The 23,421-nt window shown below is 41.4% G+C and overlaps 1 protein-coding gene and 1 pseudogene across 1 annotated transcript; both read left to right on the forward strand.

The window, feature by feature from the left end:
* Window positions 1-3,460: 3,460 nt before the first annotated feature.
* Window positions 3,461-4,604, forward strand: LOC114512879 (olfactory receptor 1J4-like). Its single transcript, XM_028532023.2, has one exon. The coding sequence runs from the start codon at window positions 3,461-3,463 to the stop codon at window positions 4,397-4,399; it is 939 nt and encodes a 312-aa protein (XP_028387824.1). The 3' UTR covers window positions 4,400-4,604.
* An 8,258-nt stretch (window positions 4,605-12,862) lies between these two features.
* Window positions 12,863-22,697, forward strand: LOC114512808 (annotated as a pseudogene).
* The last annotated feature ends 724 nt before the right edge of the window (window positions 22,698-23,421 follow it).

The raw sequence follows: 23,421 nt of genomic DNA on the forward strand, positions 1-23,421 counted from the left end.
CCTTCAACTCATAAATATTAAATGAATCTGAAATAATATATTCAAAAAGAATAACAACTGTAATGGGTTATGACTCAGAAATTAAATGAGAATTGTGAATTCATAATAATATATGAGGTCTGTCAAGAAGGTGTCCAACCAGCTAATATGAAAAATAAAGACATTTATTGAAGAACACACAAGATACAAGAAATATTGTACATAGGACAATGACACCTCAGTCCCCTTCAAAGTAGGCACCTTGGAGCCTCACACAGTTCTCCCAATCACTATCTGCTGCCCTGTCATATTTTCCTGAATCTTATCAAAGGTCTGAAATCCCTTCCCTTTCAAAGATGATTTTAGTTTTAGGAAAATCTAGAAGTCACAGGGCACCAAATCTGGGCTATAGGGGGGCTGAGTCACCTGGGTGATTTGGTGTTTCACCAAAACACTCTCCATGAGACATAATGCATGAGCGGCTCTATTGTCCTGATGAAGGTGCCACTCACCAGTAGCCCATAGCTGTGGCCTTCTGAATCATCCAAATAGTTTCTGTGGAGAATGTTCAAGCCTAACGCAAAATGTGATGCACATTCATTGCTCTACTCGCTCAGTCATTTTGAAAGTGAAAGCCACACAGTATACATGCCCATTCAACAGTGTGTACTGTCCCCACTGACTAGTACAGTGAAATCATCATTGTTCATGCACATGCATTGCAGTCCACTCATCTTGGCTCCCAGTTACATCAATGTCACACATACTGTTCTCGTTATATTAACAATGGCTGTGTTTTTTCTGGACAGACCTCGTATTATCTATAGGAATGTATGCTAGATACTTGCAATTGCCCCAGGTTCTCCAGCTGCAATTCTCCAGCTTCCTCCACCCTGTTTTGTCTCAGGAGTCGGACCTTTATGGGCTGCATCAAGTGGGCTCCCTGGCCCTTTGGGACAGGCCAATGGAAAACACAATCAAAAGATCAAAGGCAGAAGGAGAAAGGTTGGGGCATTTAGTCTGTTCTCCTTGCTGGACCATGGGGTGACAGTGGCCATCCACAGTTCCTGTGTAGGGGTCCTCTCTTAAACCTACATGTCTCACCAGGTTCTGATGACCACCCCCTCCCCTTACACCTGTTCCCCACTGTTGCTAGCCCTCACCACACCATAACAGTTCCCCTCAAACTGACCAACACCTTTCTAAACAAGCCACTATTACAATCTCTTTTTAAAAATCCTTTGTCCCAGCTGGATCCATGTCCAAGAAGAAAGGCATCACTGGCATCAGGGACACTGTTCCCTGGAACTTCAGTCCCCTCTGGTCCTGGACACACAGTTCCCCAAAGGGCAGTCAGAAGTGGGCCAATTAGCCTGTGGTGGCTCCTCCCTGACCCAGAAGCTTGGGGACTTTGTTTCAGTCCTCATATCAGTAATTAAAACGCTACCTTTTTGCTCATTGCTCTGGAGTGGGTGAAGCCACATAAACACCTGCAGAAGCACTGAGGCCACACAGATTTCTTCTTTTTGTCTGAGTCTCCTAAAGAGAAGCTGAGGAGTCAGGCCACAGTCCGGAGCAGAAGGGTCTGAGATCACCAAGGATGAGCTCAAGTCAGAGGAGCTAGCTGTGAATGTGCACTTGACTATGGATCTGCCTGTGGACAGGTGGGCTTCTGTGTGATACTCTCTGTCTCTGTGTATCATATATGCATCTTTGTGTACATGTCATTTGGTAGTTTCATGTGTGTGCTTGTGCTGTGTATCTGACTCACAGCCTGACTCTTTCCTCAGTTATCTCACCTGGGCTGTTTCAGTGCATATACCAAGGGTGTTCAACCTGTGGCCTATGGACAACATGTGGCTCAGGATGGCTATGAAATGGCCCAACACAAAATCATAAATTTACTTAAGACATTGTGAGATTTTTTTTGTGATTATGTGTTACAATGTATTTAATGTGTGGCCCAAGACAACTCTTCTTCTTCCAGTGTGGCCCAGAGATGCCAAAAGGTTGGACACCCCTGTATCAGCCTCCTGGTGTGTGATTAGGGACTCCTGATTCATGCCTGTGATTGTAAGTACTTGCATCACAGCTGAGCATCAGAGGTGACATTGTTGGCTCTGGTGCTGGACAAGAAGACAACTGACCTCAGAGGAGCCAAGGTCAGGTCAGAGAGGGTTCACACTCTGCTCAGTAGCATGTGCTGGTGTACATGTGAGCTGTGTCTGTGGGTGACACACTGGTGTGTGAGAGCAGGAAGGTGTACTGTTTGGGTTTCTCTCTGTGTTACCATGTTGTGTGACCATGTGCATGGGATGTTGGAGGTGGTTTAATCAGTGTGCCTGTGACTGAACAGGCTTAACTGCCCCATGCTGATGGCCTTCCCCCAGGAAGTGCATGAGTCAGAAAGGGCAGAAGCATGCCCTCATTATTAATAGGAGGGTGTATGCTGCTTGCTGTACAGTGTGTGTGGCTGGGTGTGCAATACATATGCATTTCTGAATAAATGATAATGAATGTAATGGTCTTTTCTCAATTGGAAAGCAGATCAATATAAATGGAGGAGAATATCTTGGTAGAGATTTAAGAAACAATTGAACTGCTTGCAATCCTATAGTAACTCAGGGTGTTACCAAGGATGGGAGAGGTGTCCATGGGTGGTAGTTAAGAGCACAGGCTCTGATCATGCAGATGTAGTAGACTGACTTGCATATTTGATAATTTTTCCCTTTAACTTTATTCTAATTATAAATGACATACAATACAATATTAGTTTCAGGTGTGTACAACATTGTGATTCAACATGTAAATAACTACTTGTCACCATAAGAAGTTATTCCATTATTGGCTATTAAAAGTATTTGATATTTTTTAACCTATAGAAAATGGCAATACATACTGTTTATATATGCACATAAGATTTACATCATTTTTATGTTTCTATTTGTTAGCAGCTAATATAAGAGAAAGGATAGTCATTCTTACTGTAGTTGTGAAGATGTTTTAGTCTGGGAATGTAAGGCTGATGTTGGAGTATAAAAGGCAGACAAAGCCCCTGACTTAATATACAGCTCAGTGTTTATGGCCCCAGGATGGCCAGCATTACTATGGAGGAGTTTGTGGACTGTTGTGGCTTCAGAGATATTCTGGCATCAAAGGGCTTTAAACAGTCACCCATTTCTGGAGTGGCCTGAGTTTACAGCTGTAGGTCAATGGCACATGGGAGGTGAAGTCATTAGCCAAAGAATATACATGCATGACCCATTCTGTGGTGATGGCTTTAGGGAGTGGGGGACTGTGGTAGGTGGATGCAGGAAAGGGAAAAAGATGGGAACTGTAATGGTGTAAACAATAAAAAATAAGGGAAAAAAATTAATGACTTTCCCATTAAATTACAGTATGAGATGTGATGGTCCTGCTTGTCTTTCTAGGATACTGAGATTCACAAACCTCCTTTGTCCCCAGCAGACAAAAGAGCAGCATGAAGCCTGAGAACCACAGCAGTGTGTCCGAGTTTGTTCTCCTGGGGCTGCCCATCCTGCCAGAGCACCAGGGTGTGTTCTTTGCCCTGTTCCTGGGCATGTACCTGACCACGGTGCTGGGCAACCTGCTCATCATCCTGCTCATCAGGCTGGACTCCCACCTGCACATGCCCATGTACTTCTTCCTCAGCCACCTGGCCCTCACTGATGTCTCTTTCTCATCTGTCAGTGTCCCTAAGATGCTGATGAACATGCAGACTCATCACTTCTTCATTTCCTACCCAGGGTGTATTTCTCAGTTGTATTTTTATATATGTTTTAGTTGTGTTGATAATCTTCTTCTGGCAGTGATGGCATATGACAGGTATGTGGCCATCTGTCACCCTCTACACTACACCACCATCATAAGGGAGGAGTTGTGTGTGCTGCTGGTGACTGCCTCATGGATTACTTCATGTGCCCATGCACTGTTGCACACTGTCCTCTTGGTCCGACTGTCCATCTGTGCCAACAATGTCATCACCCACTTCTTCTGCGACCTCAGTGTGCTCCTGAAGCTCAGCTGCTCAGACATCTCCCTCAATGAGCTGGTTATCTTTATTGAGGGAGGAATGATTTTACTTTTGCCTTTGGCTATCATTTTAGGCTCATATATCCGTATAGGGACCATCATCCTGAAGGCTCCCTCTACTAAGAGTGTGTTGAAAGCTTTTTCTACCTGCGGCTCCCATCTCCTTGTGGTGTCTTTATTCTATGGGACAATTGTAGGTGTTTACCTTTTGTCCTCATCATGGTATTCCAAAGACATAATTGCTTCGGTCATGTATACAGTAGTTACCCCCATGCTGAACCCCTTCATCTACAGCCTGAGGAACAGAGATATAAAGCAGGCCTTAGAATGTTTGTTAGCAGGGTTGAAGAAGTTCATAGGTCAATGAGGTCACATTTGCTACTTGGATTGTTTATAATTCTTGATTCCTATGTAATATTTTTCACTTGTTCATCATCTCTTATAAGGTATCTGCAAAATCTTTTGCAAAACCTGTTGTACAATTTTAACTATGAATTTGTCTTTTTCTCCACTAGATATGTCAGGTTTTCCTTATGTATTTTTATTATGTATTATGAGGACACCTGATTTAGTGCCATGATCTGCTACTAGTGAACTTAACTTTCTTTTTTGAACTGAATCTGTTATGCTGGCTTTTGTCAGCTTCAGGTTCATTATGTACACATCTTCCCAACTCACATTCAATGACGTCATTCTGGCTGACTGCAATCGGCCATGATCAGAATAATTATACTATGAAAATTCACATGTGCTACAAAGCAAAATTTTCAACCAGAGAGAGACAGGCTTTCTAAAAATACATTTAAAGCACACTAGTTTGTTTAAAATGAGCCCATATTTCTAACAATGGGTTGGGTCCTGCATTAATACTTCATCTACTTCTCATAATAATGTTGATATTTTATACCTATACACATACATACACATACAGATAGAGATAGATAGATAGATACAGATTTGGATACAGATATTTCTAGAAATGGGGCCTGAAATCATTGTTCATTTACTTCTCATATTAATATTGATACTTTATATGTATAGATATAGATGCATATATAGATATAGGTATAGGTACTACTATAGTATATCTAGTAAAGGTGCAGGTTTTCTCATGTTAGGTTTTGCATGGCATTTTTTTCTGCATCACTTTAGACTTTACTGTGTCCAAATTGTCAGTGAGGTGTCCTTTTGTCAGTGGTGTAAATAAAGTTGGATTTTGTTCTTTTCATGTGCAGCAACAATTGTTATTTTTGGAGGTATTTCTCTATTGACATCTAAAGGAATCATAATGTATTTGAATTTATATTTTCCCTAAAACTATGTGATATACCTGCTTCACATTTTTCTCTCTTGTTTTTGTCCCTTTTGATATTCATATACATTTCAATATTCCATTACACCTCTACTAATTTATTAATCATACATTATTACTATTTTGTAATTCTTTTCTGTGCTGTATGCAGAGATTACTTCTTACTTTCTTTTTAATTTTTAAGTAATGTTTAATATACAAAACACAACATTGACCACTTTAGCCTTCTAAGATATGCAATTCAGTGGCATTTAGGAGACTCATCACCAATGTCTCAATTAAGGACCCCTACAAGAAACTCTAAAGAGCATCAATGAAACTGAGAAATTTGCAACTGTCAAAAAATAAAAGCAAAGATATCTATGAATCAATATGGAGAAACATCTGCATATATTGTTAAATGGAAACAAGCAATGTGCAAAGGGGCACTTACAGTACTGAACGTTTTGTAAAAATTAAGGAGAAATAAAATACACATATGTCTGCCCATTTGAGCAAAAAGAAACACAGGAAGAATAAATCAGAAACTAATGAGGTGCTTTGCCCAGAGAAGGTGGACAGGAGAGATGGGAGGTGAGTATGATTATTAGCATGATTATGACCATGTTGTCTTTTGCCACTAGAAAATAAATAGAAGAGGTGGTGCGTAAAGCAAAATAGAATCAAGAAGACAAATGAACCTAACTCTATCTTAAATAAATACCATAATTAGACTAAAGAGGGAAATAATGTAAGTACCCCAGTAATTCTTGAACACAGAATTTTGTCTATATACTCTCACAATAAAAAAAGGATTCAAAATATTAAGCTGTAGTTAATGTGTCATTAACAGTGGTGTGAGTTCAAGATTCTGAACTACTTCCCATGTACGCAAAGATTCAGCAAACAAGTAAACACTGAGGAGAAGGGAGTGACTCCTTGCCCTCATGGGAAAGGTACTATTCACATAAAAAAGGAGAAGCTGCAAAAAGAGTCTCAGGTGTTAACTAGAATTGAAAATATCAGTTGAAGCTCATGGGTTTAAAAAATATAAATAGATGGAAACTTATGTTCATATGTATATATTTATCTTTCTTTCTTTCTTTCGTTCTTTCTTTACTTATTTATTTATCTTTATATTCTGATCACTCATTCTTTCTGTCCCATTCCCGACCACCCCACCCCCATGGGTAAATTCCTTTAGTCCTTGTTTTTGAGTTTTTACTTCTTGTGTTCCTTTTATATATATTCCCTAGTTGATTACTCTGATATTATTTAGGATCCTTGTAAAAGATAAACATACCTAGAGACTCAAAATGAATAATAATAGTAATGGATTATCATAGAATATTATCTCAGATTATCTCAGAGAATAAGTATAAATCCATGAGCCTATAATGATATAAACAAATAGAAAACAAATGAGTGGGGAATAAGGGTAACTTCCTTCTTATAAGAGAACACAATTAATAAACATAAGAGAAAAGACAGAATTTGAAAAATTACCATCTGGTCATCACATTTGTGATAATTTTGTCATAGAAGAATAACTAATGAGGTCAAGCTGGTGGCATAGGTAAACACAGCTCTCCTTCTTGCCTAACCATATCAAATTACAACTAAACTACACAACACCCATCACTCAGACCTGTTAGGAGTTCAGCTGAGTGGAAGTCTGACAATTATGGAATTAAGAAAGCACATCTATCTAGTATAAAGGGTGGAGATGTGGAACAGGCTGCTCCCACATCTACATTTGGTGGATAAAAATTTGAGAGGAATATCTCAGGAGTGAGGAGTTCCAGCCACAAAACAGCCCCCAGCCCAGAGTTCCAGGGCCAGGAAGATAAGTCTCCATCCTTCTGTCTGCAAAAATCAGTGGAGATTGAGTTGAGGGAAGAAACTTCTAGTCTCCCAAGCACGTCCTCTTAAAGAAAACACATACACATTCAGTCTCACTCCCTCAGGGCTCCAGCACAGGGCTAGCAGTTTGAGAGGCACCAGTGGCACACTGGGAGAAACTGAAGTGTCTGGCATCAATGTGAGAGCTGGGAAACAGTCTTCTTCCAGATAAAAAGGCAGGCAGAGGCCACTGTCCTTTTTCTGGATCCTCCCTCCACAAAGCCACAGAGCTCACATGTGGGTGCCATATCTGAGACTCCATCAACCTGCCTTACACTGTTTGCCCTGCCCTACACAGCCCCTGAGACTCTGTTTCATCCACTTATGGACCCAACCAAGATGTTAACAGTGGCCTTTCCATATGAATGGCTCGTCTTGGCTCATGCTTCACAACTTCCTTATCATCTCAAAAGCAACAGCCAGCCTCAGTGAGCCACCATCCCCCATACCTCTTGCTAAGTGGCCCCAGGCCTGGCACTAGCAGCAACCAGCCTTGATTCAGAGCTTGGCTTTGCTTGTGAACCTCCAAGCCCAGCACAGGTAGCAGTCATCTCAAATTGCTTGATAGCTCATGTAGGGTAGCTTCAGGCAGAACACAGGAGGTGGCTAACCTTGCACTGCACCACATCAGAAACCTCAGAGCCTGTGCATCCAGTGGACAGCTACAGACCATGTCAGAGCACCATCTCCTGGCTCCTGCACAGCTGATCCTCCACAGAGGGTGGAAGATGGTGGTATGTGGTCACAGCCAATACTTGCAGCTGACTGGCCTGCATAAAGCATTCCCATTAACTTGCTAGCAGAAACCAAGGCTCAAGTACAACAAGACAGTGTACTCAGCCCACAAAAAGCACACACCTTGAGTCCTAGCTTAGGTAACAGACAAAGCTGTGCTACGGGTCCCTACAGGACACCTAGAACCAGAGGCCACTCTGCTAAGAAAGGGAGTCATAGCAGCTCGACCTAACACACAGAAGCAAACACAGGGAGGCTGACAAAATGAGGAGACAAAGAAACAAGGCCCAAATGAAAGAGCAGAATAAAACTCCAGAAAGAGAACTAAACAAAATGGAGATAAGCACTCTATCAGATGCAGAGTTCAAAATACTGCTTAGAAGGCTGCTCAAGAAACTCAGTGAGGACTTCAACAGAAGAAAGGAGATCCAGTCAGAAAGAAAGATACATGAATTAAAATAAATAACAATTTAAAGGGAAACAACTGCAGCATGGACGAAGCTCAGAATCAAATCGGTGATTTCGAACTTAAGGAAAAAAAAACACAAGAAGAAAAAGAAAAAAAGATAGACCAAGGCTACTTTAAGAGGCCTCTGTAGGAACCTCAAATGTTCCAACATTCACATGTGGGGTGCCAGAAGGAGAAGAGAAAAGCTAGGAACTGACAATGTATTTGAAAAAAGTAATGAAAAAGAACTTTTCTTATTTGGTGAAGGAAATAGACCTGCCAGTCCAAGGAGCACAGAGGGTCCCAAACAAGATGGACACAAAGAGGCCCACTGTAAGACACATCATCATTAAAATGCTAAAGGTTAACCCTGGCTGCTGCAGGCCAGTGGTTTGAGCACAGGCTGAGAAACAAGGGGTCCATGGTTCGATTCCCAGTCAGGATAATTGTACGGGTTGTGGGCCAGGTCCCCAGTGGGGGCACGTGAGAGGCAACCATACATTGATGTTGCTCTCGCTCTCTTTCTTCCCCCCTTCCATCTCACTAAAAATAAATAATATCTAAAATAAAATAAAATAAGAAGAAAATGCCAAAGGTTAAACATAAACGGAAAATCTTAAAAGCAGCAAGAGAAATGCTGGTAGTTACCTACAAAGGAGGTCCCATAAGCCTATCAACTGATTTCTCAAAAGACACTTAGCAGGCTAGAAGGGATTGGACAGATATATTCAAAGTCTATAAAAGCAGGAACCTACAACCAAGATTGCTCTACCCAGCAAGGCTATTATTTGGAATCAAAGGGCAGATAAAGAACTTCCCAGACAGAAAAAAACTAAAGGAGCTCTTCATCTATAAGCCATTATTATATGAAATGTTGAAAGGATTTCTTTAGAAAAAGAAGAGAAAAATTATGAACAATAAAATGCCAATAAACACATATCTATCAACAACTGAATCTGAAAAACAGACTAGGCAAACATAAACAGCAGACATAAAATAGTGGTTATGGAGAGTGTGCTCATGTTTGCCAGATGGGAGGGGAGTATGGGGAAATGGGTGAACAGATGAGAGAGTTAAGTACAAACGGGTAGTTGCAGAATAGCCATGGGGATGTAAAGTAAGGGAAATAAAGCAGCCAATAAATTTATATGCATGACCCATGGGTGTGAATAACAGAGTGGGGACTGCCTGAGAAAGTGGGTGGTACTGGGTAAGGGGGCAAAATTGGGAAAAATTGGGACAACTGTAAGAGCATAATCAAAGAATATAATTTTTTAAAGAAGCAAAGTAAACAAAGAATCACCAATGGATGTTAAATATAGTGGCTGAAATGTTAATAAGGAAAATGTTATGTTTATATATCATCAGAATATCTACTCAAATGATACTTATTAGTAACCAGGTGAAAATATTAACTTTAAAACAATACTCACTTTAGAAGACAACCTGCCAGATACCACCATAGTCAATTGATCAAGGATTCAAATACTAGTAAATGGAAAAATTAATATCATGTCTTCTAATAACATGCTTTGTGGCATACCTGCTGGAAACCTAAGCCTGTAACATACTTATGTTAATACATGCATGCACACAGAAGGTAAACATACTAAACATTAAACATTGGGGAATCATGGTAGGGCCTTTCCAGGAATTCTTGACATCATTTTTATAACGTTTCAGTGTCTTTAAAATCATTTCCAAATGAAAAGTTGAAAAATCCTTTGTCCCAGCTGGCACATGCCCAAGAAGAAAGGAGTCCAGGCATCACTGGAATCAGGCACACTGTCCCCTAGGACTCTAGTCCTTTTGGCTCTTGGACACCGAGCTCCCCAAAGGGCAGGCAGAAATTAGCCAGAAGCTTGGGGACTGGGTGCCAGTCTCTCATTAGTAAGGGTTATCTTTTAAGTCATTTTCTCTGGAGCTGTTTAAACAAAATGAAAGTTTGTAGAAGTGCTAAGGGCCCAGATGTTTCTTCTGTTTGTGTTGATGTTAGGACTCCTGAGGGAAACCTGAGGAGCTGGGCAACAGTCTGGAGCAGAGGTGTCTGAACTCACCAAAGATAAAGAGCACAGGTCAGAGAGGCTGGATGTCTGCACTGATGGACAGATCTGCCTGTGTGATGGTGGATTCATGGATGAGAGTCTCAGTTCATGACTGTGTGTCTCTGTGAGCCTTCAAGTACTGTGTATGCTTGTGCACATTCTGTTTGATAGTTGCATCTGTGTGCACACGAGTGCACACGCATCTGACTGACAGCCTGAGTCTTCCTGAGTTAGACCTATGCTGGCCCTGTTTTAGCCCATGTACACCAAGTTATCAGCCTCTTGCCTGTGATTAGGGACTCCTGATTCATGCCTGTGACCCTAAGTACTGGCATCACAGCTGAGTATCAGAGGTGACATTGTTGGCTCTGGTGCTGGACAAGAAGATGCCTGACCTGAGAGGAGCCAAGGTGAGGTCAGAGAAGGGTCACACCTCTGCTCAGCAGCATGTGATGAGCACATGTGAGCTGTGTCTGTGGGTGAAACACTGGTATATTAGAGCAGCAGGGTGTATTGTTTGGTTTGCTCTGTACATTGGCCTGTTGTGTGACCATGTGCATGGCATTGTGGCTTACCATGTGCATACCATGCTGTGGTGATTTAATGAGTGACCCTGTGATTGAATAAGCTAACCTGCCCCAAACTGATGGCTTTCCCTCAGGAAGGGAATGGGTCAGAAGGGGCAGAAGCATGCCCTCATTTGTAATAGGATAGGAGGGTGTGTGCTGCCTGTTGTGGTGACTGTGTGGCAGGGGGTGCATGTGCTGTTTGTGTGTTTCTTGGGAGATTGTTTTGTTTGCGGCCTGTGTGTTTTTGGTGACATGTGTGTAGTGTTAGTGTATATGTGGTGAGCTGTTTACTGGGTGTGTCATGAGTCAGGTGTGTTGATGGGCATTTCGAGTGTGTTTGCAGGTAACTGGTCCATGAATGTCTGGTTGTATGTCTCCTTTGTGTGTTTCTTAGGATTTGTATGCATGTGTGTGTATGTTATGAGCTCTCCTTCCGTTAGGGTGGGAACTTGGTACCAGGTCAGTAATATTCTGGGTGTGTATGATCTGCATCAATGACCTAGATTTTTCTTTAAGTGTCCTCATTCTGGGGCACCATTAGTTGAGAGAATGAAACTCCAAAAAACGTCCTGTTTCTGGAAATGGACCTGCTGTCATATTCATGTACCTGAGTGTGACTGAGTTGCTCAAATGTTGCAACTCTTTAGTTTTACTGAACAGGCAAAAGGAATTCCAGGCATCCTGCTGTGAGAATTTATTGGGCAGAATGACCTTCATATCATGGTGACCATGGAAAGTTATTTAAATCTTTGGCCTTGGTTTACATCTATAAAGTAGAAAGAATTACACTTCCTTGTGAATCTTAGAGAGTCTTTCAGGAATTGTTTATTGTATGAAAATTTGTATGTATTGGAGAATTTTTCTCACTTGGAGCATACATAAATGTGAAGGACAAAATTAGTAAGCAGACTAAGGAAATTTTGGACAAATTGGAGTCCTTACAGTTCTAAAACAACATATCATGCTTGGCTCCCCTAACCAACAAATGGGAAGTTTCTGTGTGAGAACTTTTAGAGCATGGGTTCTGATTACACACATGTATTAGACTGAACCCCATGAAGCAGCCATGGTAACTGTGAGGTATAGAAAATGGTTACACATATATGTCATTTATATATTATACATTGCATATCATATACACACAGATACACATGTCTGTGTACCATTCTCCCCACCAGTGTACAGCTCGGTGCCTACAGAGTTTGCATCATTTCTGTTTCTGTTCTTAAAAGCTGCAATAGGTCAAAGACCACAATATGTTAGTGCAGCTGTGAAGTGGCTGTAAAATCTGGGAACATAAGTCTGATGAGTGGATATAGTTAGGGAGCACAGGTGAAGTCCTCAGTCCAGCACTCAGATGTTCACCGAACCGTTCAGCACTGTTATGAAAGACAGTTTGTGGACTTCTCTGGTTCTGGAGCTATTGTGGCATCAAGTGGCTTTAAATGGCAACAAATTTCTAGAATGTCCCTGAGGTTACAGTTGTGGGTTAATGGGACTTCACAGGTTCACAGGCAGAGTGCCACATTTTTCAAACTTCTCCTCAGCACTGGAGTCTCATGTTTACTTAAGGCAGACACAAGTGATCCCAGTTTTCAGGGCTCATCTTCCAATTTTGCTGCAGCGAATTATGTATTCCCTGAACCGGTGTACAAATTATCTCTCCATGCTCATCAAGATCTAAACTCCCAGAAATGGGGACCTTGCTTTTCCTGTTCACTGTGGCATCTAAGTCCTTAGTAGAGGTTCCAACACAGATTCTGTATTCAATAAGTAATGGCTGAATGAAACAGTTAACGCCTCCTACTTATTGGGGTCTTGTTGGCTGCTTTTTGGGTCCATTGTTTTCCTGGAACCAGACTGCATTACAGTAGAGATGCACACATTTACTAGTACAAAAAATTAATAAGGGTATAGTTAAAATTTCATGATTTTCCCAGAAAATTACAGTATGAGATGTGATGATCCTGGTTGTCTTTTCAGGATTCGGAGAGTCTCAAACCTCCTTTGTCCCCAGCAGACAGAAGAGCAGCATGAGGCCTGGGAACCAGAGCAGCGTGTCCGAGTTCCTCCTCCTGGGGCTGCCCATCCTGCCAGAGCACCAGGGTGTGTTTTTCACCCTGTTCCTGGGCATGTACCTGACCACGGTGCTAGGCAACCTGCTCATCATCCTGCTCATCAGGCTGGACCCCCGCCTGCACACGCCCATGTACTTCTTCCTCAGCCACTTGGCCTTCTCTGACTTTTCTCTGTCATCTGTCACTGTCCCTAAGATGCTAATGGACATGCATACAAGGCAACGATCCATTCCCTATGTGGCTTGCATGTCTCAGTTGTATTTTTTCATACTTTTTGGTTGTCTTGAAAATATGCTTCTTGCTATGATGGCATATGACAGGTATGTGGCCATCTGTCACCCTCTGCACTATAACACCATCATGAGGAAGGAGTTGTGTGTGCTGCTGGTGGCTGCCTCATGGATTACTTCATGTGCCCATGCACTGTTGCACACTGTCCTATTGGTCCGACTCTCCTTCTGTGCCAACAATGTCATCACCCACTTCTTCTGCGACCTCACTGTGCTCCTGAAGCTTAGCTGTTCAGACATCACCCTCAATGAGCTGGTCCTTCTCACTGAGGGAGGAATGGTTTTATTCTTGCCTTTGGCTATTATTTTGGGCTCATATATCTGTATAGGCACCATCATCCTGAGGGCTCCCTCCACTAAGAGACTCTTGAAAGCCTTCTCTACCTGTGGCTCCCATCTCTTTGCAGTGTGTTTATTCTACGGGACAATTGTAGGTGTTTACTTTTTGTCCTCATCATGGTATTCCAAAGATGTAATTGCTTCGGTCATGTATATGGTAGTTACCCCCATGCTGAACCCCTTCATCTATAGCCTGAGGAACAGAGATGTAAAGCAGGCCTTAGAATATTTGTCTATAGGATTAAAAAAGTTAATATATCACTCAGGTCATGTTTGATACTTAAGTTATTTATAATTCTTTATTCCTAAATAATATGTTTCACTTGTTCATCATCTCTTATAAGGTATCTGAGAAATCTTTTGCAAACCATGTTGCACAATTTTAGTATGAATTTGTCTTTTTCTCCACTGAGATATGTCAGTTTTTGCTTATGTACTTTCATACTGTTTTATAAAGACACACTGATTTACTGTCATGATCTGCAACTGGTGTGTTCCTCACTTTTGTTTAATTACATATATTTTGGTATTCCATAACCCCTCTACTAACTTATTAATCATACATTATCACTATTTTGTAATTCTTTTCTGGGCTGTATGAAGAGATTACTTCTTACTGCCTCTTTAATTTTTAAGTAATGTGTAATATACAAAACACCACATTGACCACTTTAGCCTTCTATGATACATAATTTGGTGGCATTTAGGAGACTCATCACCAGTATCTCAAATTTAGGACCCCTACAGGAAACTCTAAAGAGCATCAATGACATTATTTGGCAACTGTCAAAAAATAAAAGCAAAGACATCTATGAATCATTATGGAGAAATATCTGCATATATTGTTAAATGGAAACAAGCAATGTGCAAAAGGGTACTGATACTACTGAACTTCTGGTAAAAATTAAGGGGAAATAAAATATACATATGTCTGCACATTTGAGCAAAAAGAAACAAAGGAATAATAAATCAGAAACTAATGAGGTTGTTTGCCCAGAGAAGGTGGACAGAAGAGATGGGAGGTGAGTATGATTATCAGCCTGGTTATGACCATGTTGTCTTTTGCCACTAGAAAATAAATAGAAGAGGTGGTGCATAAAGCAAAATAGGATCAAGAAGAGAAATGAACCTAGCTCTATCTTAAATAAATACCATAATCAGACCAAAGAGGGAAATACTGTAAGTACCCTCATAATTATTGAACCCAGAATGTTGTCTATATACCTTCACAATAAAAAGAAAACACTGGAAACAAAGTCTTAAGCTGTAGTTAGTGTGTCATTAACAGTGGCATGAGTTCAAGGTTCTGAACTACTTCCCATGTAGCCAAATTTTCAGCAAACAAGTAAACACTGAGGAGAAGGGAGTGACCCCTCGCTCTCCTGGGAAAGGTACTGTGCAAAGAAAGCAGAAGCTGCAAAGTACTCTCGGGTGTTAACTAGAATTGGAGATATCGGTTCAAGCTCAGGTGTTTTAAAAATTATAAATCGGTGGAAACTTTCATTTTATATATATATATATATATATATTCATATATATATATATATGAATATATATATATATTCCCATGTCTCATTCATTCTGCCCTACTCCTGACGCACTCCCATGGGTAAACATCCTTTAGTGCTTGGTTTTGAGGTTTTACTTCTTGTATTCCTTTTATATATATTGCCTAGTTGACTTCTCTGATATTATTTAGAATCCTTCTAAACAATAAATAAACCTAGAGATTCAAAATGAATAACAATAGTACTGGATTATAACTCAGAGAATATTAAGTGAAAATCCATGAGTCCATAATGATATAAAGAAACAGAAAACAAATGAGTAGGGAATAAGGGAAACTTCCTTCTTATAAGAGCACACAATTAATAAACATAGGAAAAAACATAGTATTTGAAAAATTATGATCTGGTCATCACATTTGTGATAATCTTGTCATATAAGAATCATCAATGAGATCAAGCTGGTGGCCTAGGTAATCACAGCTCTCCTCCTTGCCGAACCACATCAAATTACAACTAAACTAGACAAAACCCATCACTCAGAACTGTCAGGAATTGAGTTGAGTGAAGTCAGACATCTGTGGAATTAAAGAAACCATGTCTATCCACACTGGTATAAGGGGATGAGTTGTGGAACAGGCAGGTCCAATAACAACATCTATTGAATAAAATATAGAGAGGAATATCTTGGGAGCAAGGAGTCCCTTCCCCACAACAGCCCCCAGCCCAGAGTTCCAGGGCCAGGAAGACAAGTCTCCATAACTTCTGTCTGCAAAAATCAGTGCAGATTGATTTGAGGGAAGAAACTTCTAGAGTCCCAAGCACTTCCTCTTAAGAAAACATGTACAGATTTAGGCTCACTCCCTCTGGGCTCCAGCACAGGGCTAGCAGTTTGAGTGGCACCAGTGGCATACGGGGAGAAACTGAAGTGTCTGCTCTTCAAGGGGAAGAGCTGGGGAATAGTTTTCTTAGAGGAAAAAAAGGCAGGCAGAGGCCACTGTCCCTTTTCTGAGTCCTCCCTCCCCAAAGCCACAGAGCTCACATGTGGGTGCCATATCTGAGACTCCATCAACCTCCTTACACTGTTTGTCCTGCCCTACACAGCCCCTGAGACTCTCTCTCACCAATCTTATGCGCCCACCCAGGATCTTAACAGTGGCCTTTCAGTATGAATGGCTGGTCTTGGCTCATGCTTCACAACTTTCTAATCATCTCTAACAAGCAACAGTCAGCCTCAGTGAGGCACCACCCCCATACCTCTTGCTAAGTGGCCCCAGGTCTGGCACTAGCAGCAGCCAGCCTTGATTCAGAGCTTGACTTTGCCTGGGAACCTCCCCGCCCAGCACAGGTAGCAGTCAACACAAATTGCTTGATAGCTCATGCAGGGTAGCTTCAGGCAGAACACAGGAGGTGCCTAACCTTGCCCTGCACCACATCAGAAATCTCAGAGCCTGTGCATCCAGTGGACAGCTACAGACCATGTCAGAGCACCATCTCTTGGCTGCTGCACAGCTGATCCTCCACAGAGGGTGGAGTATGGTGGTAAGTGGTCACAGCCAATCCTTGCAGGTGACTGGCCTGCATAAAGCATTCCCATTAACCTGCCAGCAGAAACCGAGGCTCAATTACAAGAAGAGAGTATACTCAACTCACACAAAGTGCACACCTTGAGTACCCAGCTTGGGTGACATGGGAAGCTGTGCTACTGGTCCCCACAGAACACCTACAATATTAGGCTACTCTACTAAGATAGGGAGTCATAGCAGCTCTACCTAATACACAGAAACAAACACAGGGAGACTGAAAAAAATGAGGAGACAAAGACAAGGCCCAATTCAAAGAACAGAATAAGACTAGAGAAAAAGAACTAAACAAAATGGAGACAAGCACTCTATCAGATGCAGTGTGTCAAATACTGGTTATAAGGCTGCTCAAGGAACTTAGTGAGGACTTCAACAGGATAAAAAAGATCGTGTAAAGATACACGAATTAAAATACAGAAAAATTTAAATGGAAACAACAGCAGAGTGAACGAAGCCGAGAATCAAATAAGAGATAAGAACTTAAGGAAATAAAAACCAAGAAGAGGAAAAAGAAATAAGAAAATGAACCAAGGATACTATGAAGAGCCTCTGTAGCAACCTCAAATATTCCAGAATTCACACGTGGGGTGCCAGAAGGAGAAGTGAAAAACCTAGAATTGAAAATCTATTTGGAAAAAATAATGAAAAAACTTTCGTTATTTGGTGAAGGAAATAGATTTGCCAGTCCAAGAAGCAGAGAGAGTCCCAGACAAGATGTATGCAAAGAGGCCCACTCTAAGACGAATCATCATTAAAATGCCAAAGGTTAAATATAAAGAGAGACTCTTAAAAGCAGCAAGAGAAAAGGTAGTCACCTACAAAGGAGTTCCCATAAGACTATCAACTCATTTCTCAAAAGAAACTTTGCAGGCTAGAAGGGATTGGCCAGAAATATTCAAACTCAAAAAAAGCAGGGCCTACAACCAAGATTGCTCTACCCAGCCAGGCTACCATTTAAAATCCAAGGGCAGAGAAAGAACTTCCCAGACAGAAAGAACTAAGGGAGTTCTTCATCTATAAGGCATTACTATATGAAATGTTGGAAGGACTTATTTAAAAAAAAAGAAGAGAAAAACTATGAACAATAAAATGCCAATAAACACATATCTATCAACAATTGAATCTGAAAAACAGACTAGGCAAACATAAACAGCAGACATAAAATAATGGATATGGAGAGGGTGCTGATGTTTGCCAGATGGGAGGGGAGTATGGGGAAATGGGTGAAGAGGTGAGAGAGTTAAATACAAACAGGTAGTTGCAGAATAACCATGGGGATGTAAAGTAAGGGAAATGGAGCAGCCAAAGAATTTATATGTATGACCCATGTGTGTGAACAACCCAGTGGGGATAGCCTGAGGGAGTGGGGGGAGCTGGGTGAGGGAGCAAGATTGGGAAAATTTGGGACAACTGTAACAGCATAGTCAAAGAATATGATTTTTTAAAAAGGTAAACAAAGAATCATCAATGAATGTTAAATATAGTGGGTGAAATGTTAATGAGGAAAATGTTATGTTTATATATCATCAAAATATCTACTCAAATGATACCTATTAATAATAACCAGGTGAAAATATTAACTTTAAACAATAGTCAGTTTAGAAGACAACCTGCCAGATACCACCATAGTCAATTGATCAAGGATTCAAACACTAGTACATGCAAAAATTAATATCCTATGTCTTCTAACCATATGCATTGTGGCATACCTGCTGAAAAGCTAAGTCTGAAACATACTTACATTAATACATGCATGCACTCAGAAGGTAAACATAGTAAAACATTAAACATTGGGAAATCAGGGTAGGGCCTTTCCAGGAATTCTTGACATCATTTTTATAACATTTCAGTATGTTTAAAATCATTTCCAAATGAAAAGTTGAAAAATCCTTTGTCCCAGCTGGCACATGCCCAAGAAGAAAGGACTCCAGGCATCACTGGAATCAGGGTCACTGTCTCCTAGGGCTCCAGCCCCTCTGGCTCTTGGACACCCAGCTCCCCAAAGGGCAGGCAGAAATTAGCCACAAGCTTGGGGACTGGGTGCCAGAATCTCATTTGTAAGGGTTATGTTTTAAGGGATTTCTCTGAAGCTGTTTAAACAAAATGAAAGTCTGTACCAAGTGCCAAGGCCCCAGATGTTTCTTCTGTTTGTGTTGATGTTAGGACTCCTGAGGGAAACCTGAAGAGCTGGGCAACAGTCTGGAGCAGGGGGTGTCTGAACTCACCAAAGATAAAGAGCACAGGTCAGAGAGGCTGGATGTCTGCACTGATGGACAGATCTGCCTGTGTGATGGTGGATTCATGGATGAGACTCTCAGTTCATGACTGTGTGTCTCTGTGAGCCTTCAGGTACTGTGTATGCTTGTGCACATTCTGTTTGACAGTTGCATGTGTGTGCACACATGAGTGCACATGCATCTGACTGACAGCCTGACTCTTCCTGAGTTAGACCTGACCTGGCCTGCTTTAGCACATGTACACCAAGTTATTGGCCTCTTGCCTGTGATTAGGGACTCCTGATTCATGTCTGCGACCCTAAGTACTAGCATCACAGCTGGGTTTCGGAGGTGACATTGTTGGTGCTGGTGCTAGGCAAGAAGATGCGTAACCACAGAGGAGCTAAGGTCAGGTCAGGGAAGGGTGACACCTCTGCTCAGCAGCATGTGATGGTGCATGTGTGAGCTGTGTCTGTGGGTGACTCACTGGTATGTGAGAGCAGGAAGGTGTATTGTGTGGTTTGCTCTGTACAGTGGCCTGTTGTGTGACCATGTGCATGGCATTGTTGCTTACCATGTGCCTACCATGTTGTGGTAGTTTAATCAGTGACCCTGTGACTGAATAGGCTAATCTGCCCCAAGCTGATGGCCTTCCCCCAGGACGGGGATGGGTCAGAAGAAGAAGCATGCCCTCGTTTGTAATAGGATTGAGGGTGTGTGCTGCCTGTTATGGTGAGTGTGTGGCTGGGGGTGCATATGTGGTGTTTGTGTGTTTCTTGGGAAGTTTTTTTTGCGGCCTTGGGTGTTTTTGGTGACATGTGTATAGTGTTAGTGTATATATGGTGAGCTGTTTACTGGGTGTGTCATGAGTCAGGTGTGTTGATGTGCATTATGAGTGTGTTTGCAGGTGAGTGGTCCATCAATGTCTGGTTGTATGTCTCCTTTGTGTTTCTGATGACTTGTATATATGAGTGTGTATGTTATGAGCTCTCCTCCCCTTAGGGTGGGAACTTGGTACCAGGTAAGTAATATTCACAAATCAGCACTGTGTGTGTGTGTAATCTGCATCAACAACCTCAATTTTTCTTTAAGTGTCCTCATCCTGGGGCACCATTAGTTGACAGAGCCAAACTCAAAAAAACATCCTGTTTCTGGAAATGGACCTGCTGCCATATTCATGTACCTGAGTGTGACTGAGTCACTCAGAATGTTGCAACTCTTTAGTTTTACTAAATATCCCAGGTAAAATGAATTCCAGGCATCCTCTCTGAGAAGTTATTGGGCAGAATGACCTTCAAATAGTGGTGACCTTGGAAGTTATTTAAATCCTGGCCTACGGTTACATCTATAAGATGGATAAGAATTACACTTCCTTGTACATCTTAAAGAGGCTTTCAAGAATTGTTTATTGTATGAAAATTTGTACATATTGGAGAATTTTTGTCACTTGGAGAGTGTATAAATGTGAGAACAAAATTAGTAAACAGACTAAGAAAATTTTGGACAAATTGGAGTCCTACAGCTCTAAAACAACATATCATGCCTGGCTCCCCAATCAACAAAACGGGAAGTTTCTGTGAAATGGTTTAGAGCATGGCGCTGATTACACACATGTATTAGCCGACCCCATGAAGCAGCCAGTACTTGGTAACTGTGAGGTATAGAAATGGTAACACATACATGTCATTATATATTATACAATTGCATATCATATACACACAGATACACATGTGTGTGTACCATTCTGCCCACCAGTGTACTAGCTCTGTGCCTACAGAGTTTCTGTCATTTCTGTTTCTGTTTCTTAAAAGCTGCAATAGGTCAAAGACCACAAAATCTTAGTGCAGCTGTGAAGTGGTTGTGAAATCTGGGAACATAAGTCTGATGAGTGGATATAGTTAGGGAGCACAGGTGAAGTCCTCAGTCCAGCACTCAGATGTTCACCAAACTGTTCAGCACTCTTATGAAAGACAGTTTGTGGACTTTTCTGGTTTGAGACTATTGTGGCATCAAATGGCTTTAAATGGCCACAAATTTCTAGCAGTGTCCCTGAGGTTACAGCTGTGGGTTAAGTGGGACTTCACAGGTTCACAGGCAGAGAGTCACATTTTTCAAACTTCTCCTCAGCACTGGAGTCTCATGTTTACTTAAGGCAGACACAACTGATCCCAGTTTTCAGGGCTCATCTTCCATTTCTACTGCAGCGAATTAGTGTATTCCCTGGAACCTGTGTACAAATTATCCTCTCCATGCTCATCAAGATCTAAACTCCCAGAAATGGGGACCTTGCTTTTCTTTTCACTGTGGCATCTAAGTCCTTAGTAGAGGTTCCAACACAGATCTGTATTCAATAAGTAATGCTGAATGAAACAGTTTAACGCCTCCTACTTATGGGTCTTGTTGGCTGCTTTTTGGGTCCATTCTTTTCCTGGACCAGACTGCATTACAGTAGAGATGCACACATTTACTAGTACAAAAAATTAATAAGGGTATAGTTAAAATTTCATGATTTTCCCAGAAAATTACAGGTATGAGATGTGATGATCCTGGTTGTCTTTTCAGGATTCGGAGAGTCTCAAACCTTCCTTCTTCTCCAGCAGACGGAAGAGCAGCATGAGGCCTGAGAACCAGAGCAGTGTGTCCGAGTTCCTCCTCCTGGGGCTGCCCCATCAGGCCAGAGCACCAGGGTGTGTTCTTCACCCTGTTCCTGGCATGTACCTGACCACGGTGCTGGGCAACCTGCTCATCATCCATGCTCATCAGGCTGGATCCCCGCCTGCACACGCCCATGTACTTCTTCCTCAGCCACTTGGCCTCTCTGACATTTCTCTGTCATCTGTCACTGTCCCTAAGATGCTCATGACATGCATACACGGCAACAATCCATTTCCTATGTGGGATGCATAGCTCAGTTGTATTTTTTCATGATTTTGTTACTCTTGACAATTTCCTTCTTGCCATGATGGCATATGACAGGTATGTGGCCATCTGTCACCCTCTACACTACACCACCATCGTGAGGGACTCGTTGTGTTTAGTGCTGGTAGCTGCCTCCTGGATCATCTCCTTTGGCAGTGCCCTCTTGCACACCATCCTGATAGTGCACCTCTCCTTTTGCGCTGACAATGTTATCACCCACTTCTTCTGTGACCTCACTGTGCTCCTGAAGCTCAGCTGCTCAGACATCTCCCTCAATGATCTGGTCATCCTCACTGAAGGGAGGAATGGTTATATTCTTGCCCTTTGGGTATTGTTTTGGGCTCATATATCCGTATAGCGGCCATCATCATGAAGGCTCCCTCCACTAAGAGTCTCTTGAAAGCCTTCTCTACCTGTGGCTCCCATCTCTTTGTGGTGTGTTTATTCTATGGGACACTTGCTGTTGTTTACTTTTTGTCCTCGTCATGGGATTCCAAAAACATAACTGCTTCGGTCATGTATACAGTAGTTACCCCCATGCTGAACCCCTTCATCTACAGCCTGAGGAACAGAGATGTAAAGCAGGCCTTAGAATGTTTGTTAACGGGGTTAAAAAAGTTAATATGTGAACAAGGTCACATATGCTACTTGGATTGTTTATAAGTTTTTATTCCTAAATAATATTTTTCACTTGTTCATCATCTCTTACAAGGTATCCGCAAAGTCTTTTGCAAAACCTGTTGAACAATTTTAACTATGAATTTTTTTTCTCCACTGAGATATGTTAGGTTTAGCTTATATATTTTTATACTGTATTATGATGACACATTGATTTACTGTCATGATCTGATACTGGTGTGTTCCTCCCTTTTGATTAATTATATGTATTTTGATATTCCATTACCCCTCTACTAACTTATTAGTCATATATTAATACTATTTTATAATTTTTCCTGTGCTGCATGCAAAGATTACTTGTTACCTTTTTTTAAATTTTTAAGTAATGTTTAATATACAAAACACCACATTATCCACTTTAGCGTTCTAAGATAAACAGTTCAGTGGCATTTAGGAGACTCATCACCAATATCTCAATTTAGGAACCCTACAGGAAACTCTACAGAGCATCAGTGAAATTGAGTAATCTGCAACTGTGAAAAAATAAAAGCAAAGATATCTATGAATCAATATGGAGAAACATCTGCATATATTGTTAAATGGAAACAAGCAATGTGCAAAAGGGTACTGATACTACTGAACTTCTGGTAAAAATTAAGGGGAAATAAAATATACTATGTCTGCCCATTTGAGAAAAAGAAACACAGGAAGAATAAATCAGAAACTAATGAGGTGCTTTGCCCAGAGAAGGTGGACAGGAGAGATGGGAGGTGAGTATGATTATTAGCATGATTATGACCATGTTGTCTTTTGCCACTAGAAAATAAATAGAAGAGGTGGTGCGTAAAGCA

The sequence above is a fragment of the Phyllostomus discolor genome, chromosome 3, assembly GCF_004126475.2.
Source record: "Phyllostomus discolor isolate MPI-MPIP mPhyDis1 chromosome 3, mPhyDis1.pri.v3, whole genome shotgun sequence".
In the NCBI taxonomy this organism is placed as follows: Eukaryota; Metazoa; Chordata; class Mammalia; order Chiroptera; family Phyllostomidae; genus Phyllostomus; species Phyllostomus discolor.

Bases quoted from the DNA above. Each gene is read 5' to 3' on its own strand.
- LOC114512879 (XM_028532023.2), top strand. From the start codon at position 3,461: ATGAAGCCTGAGAACCACAGCAGTGTGTCCGAGTTTGTTCTCCTGGGG.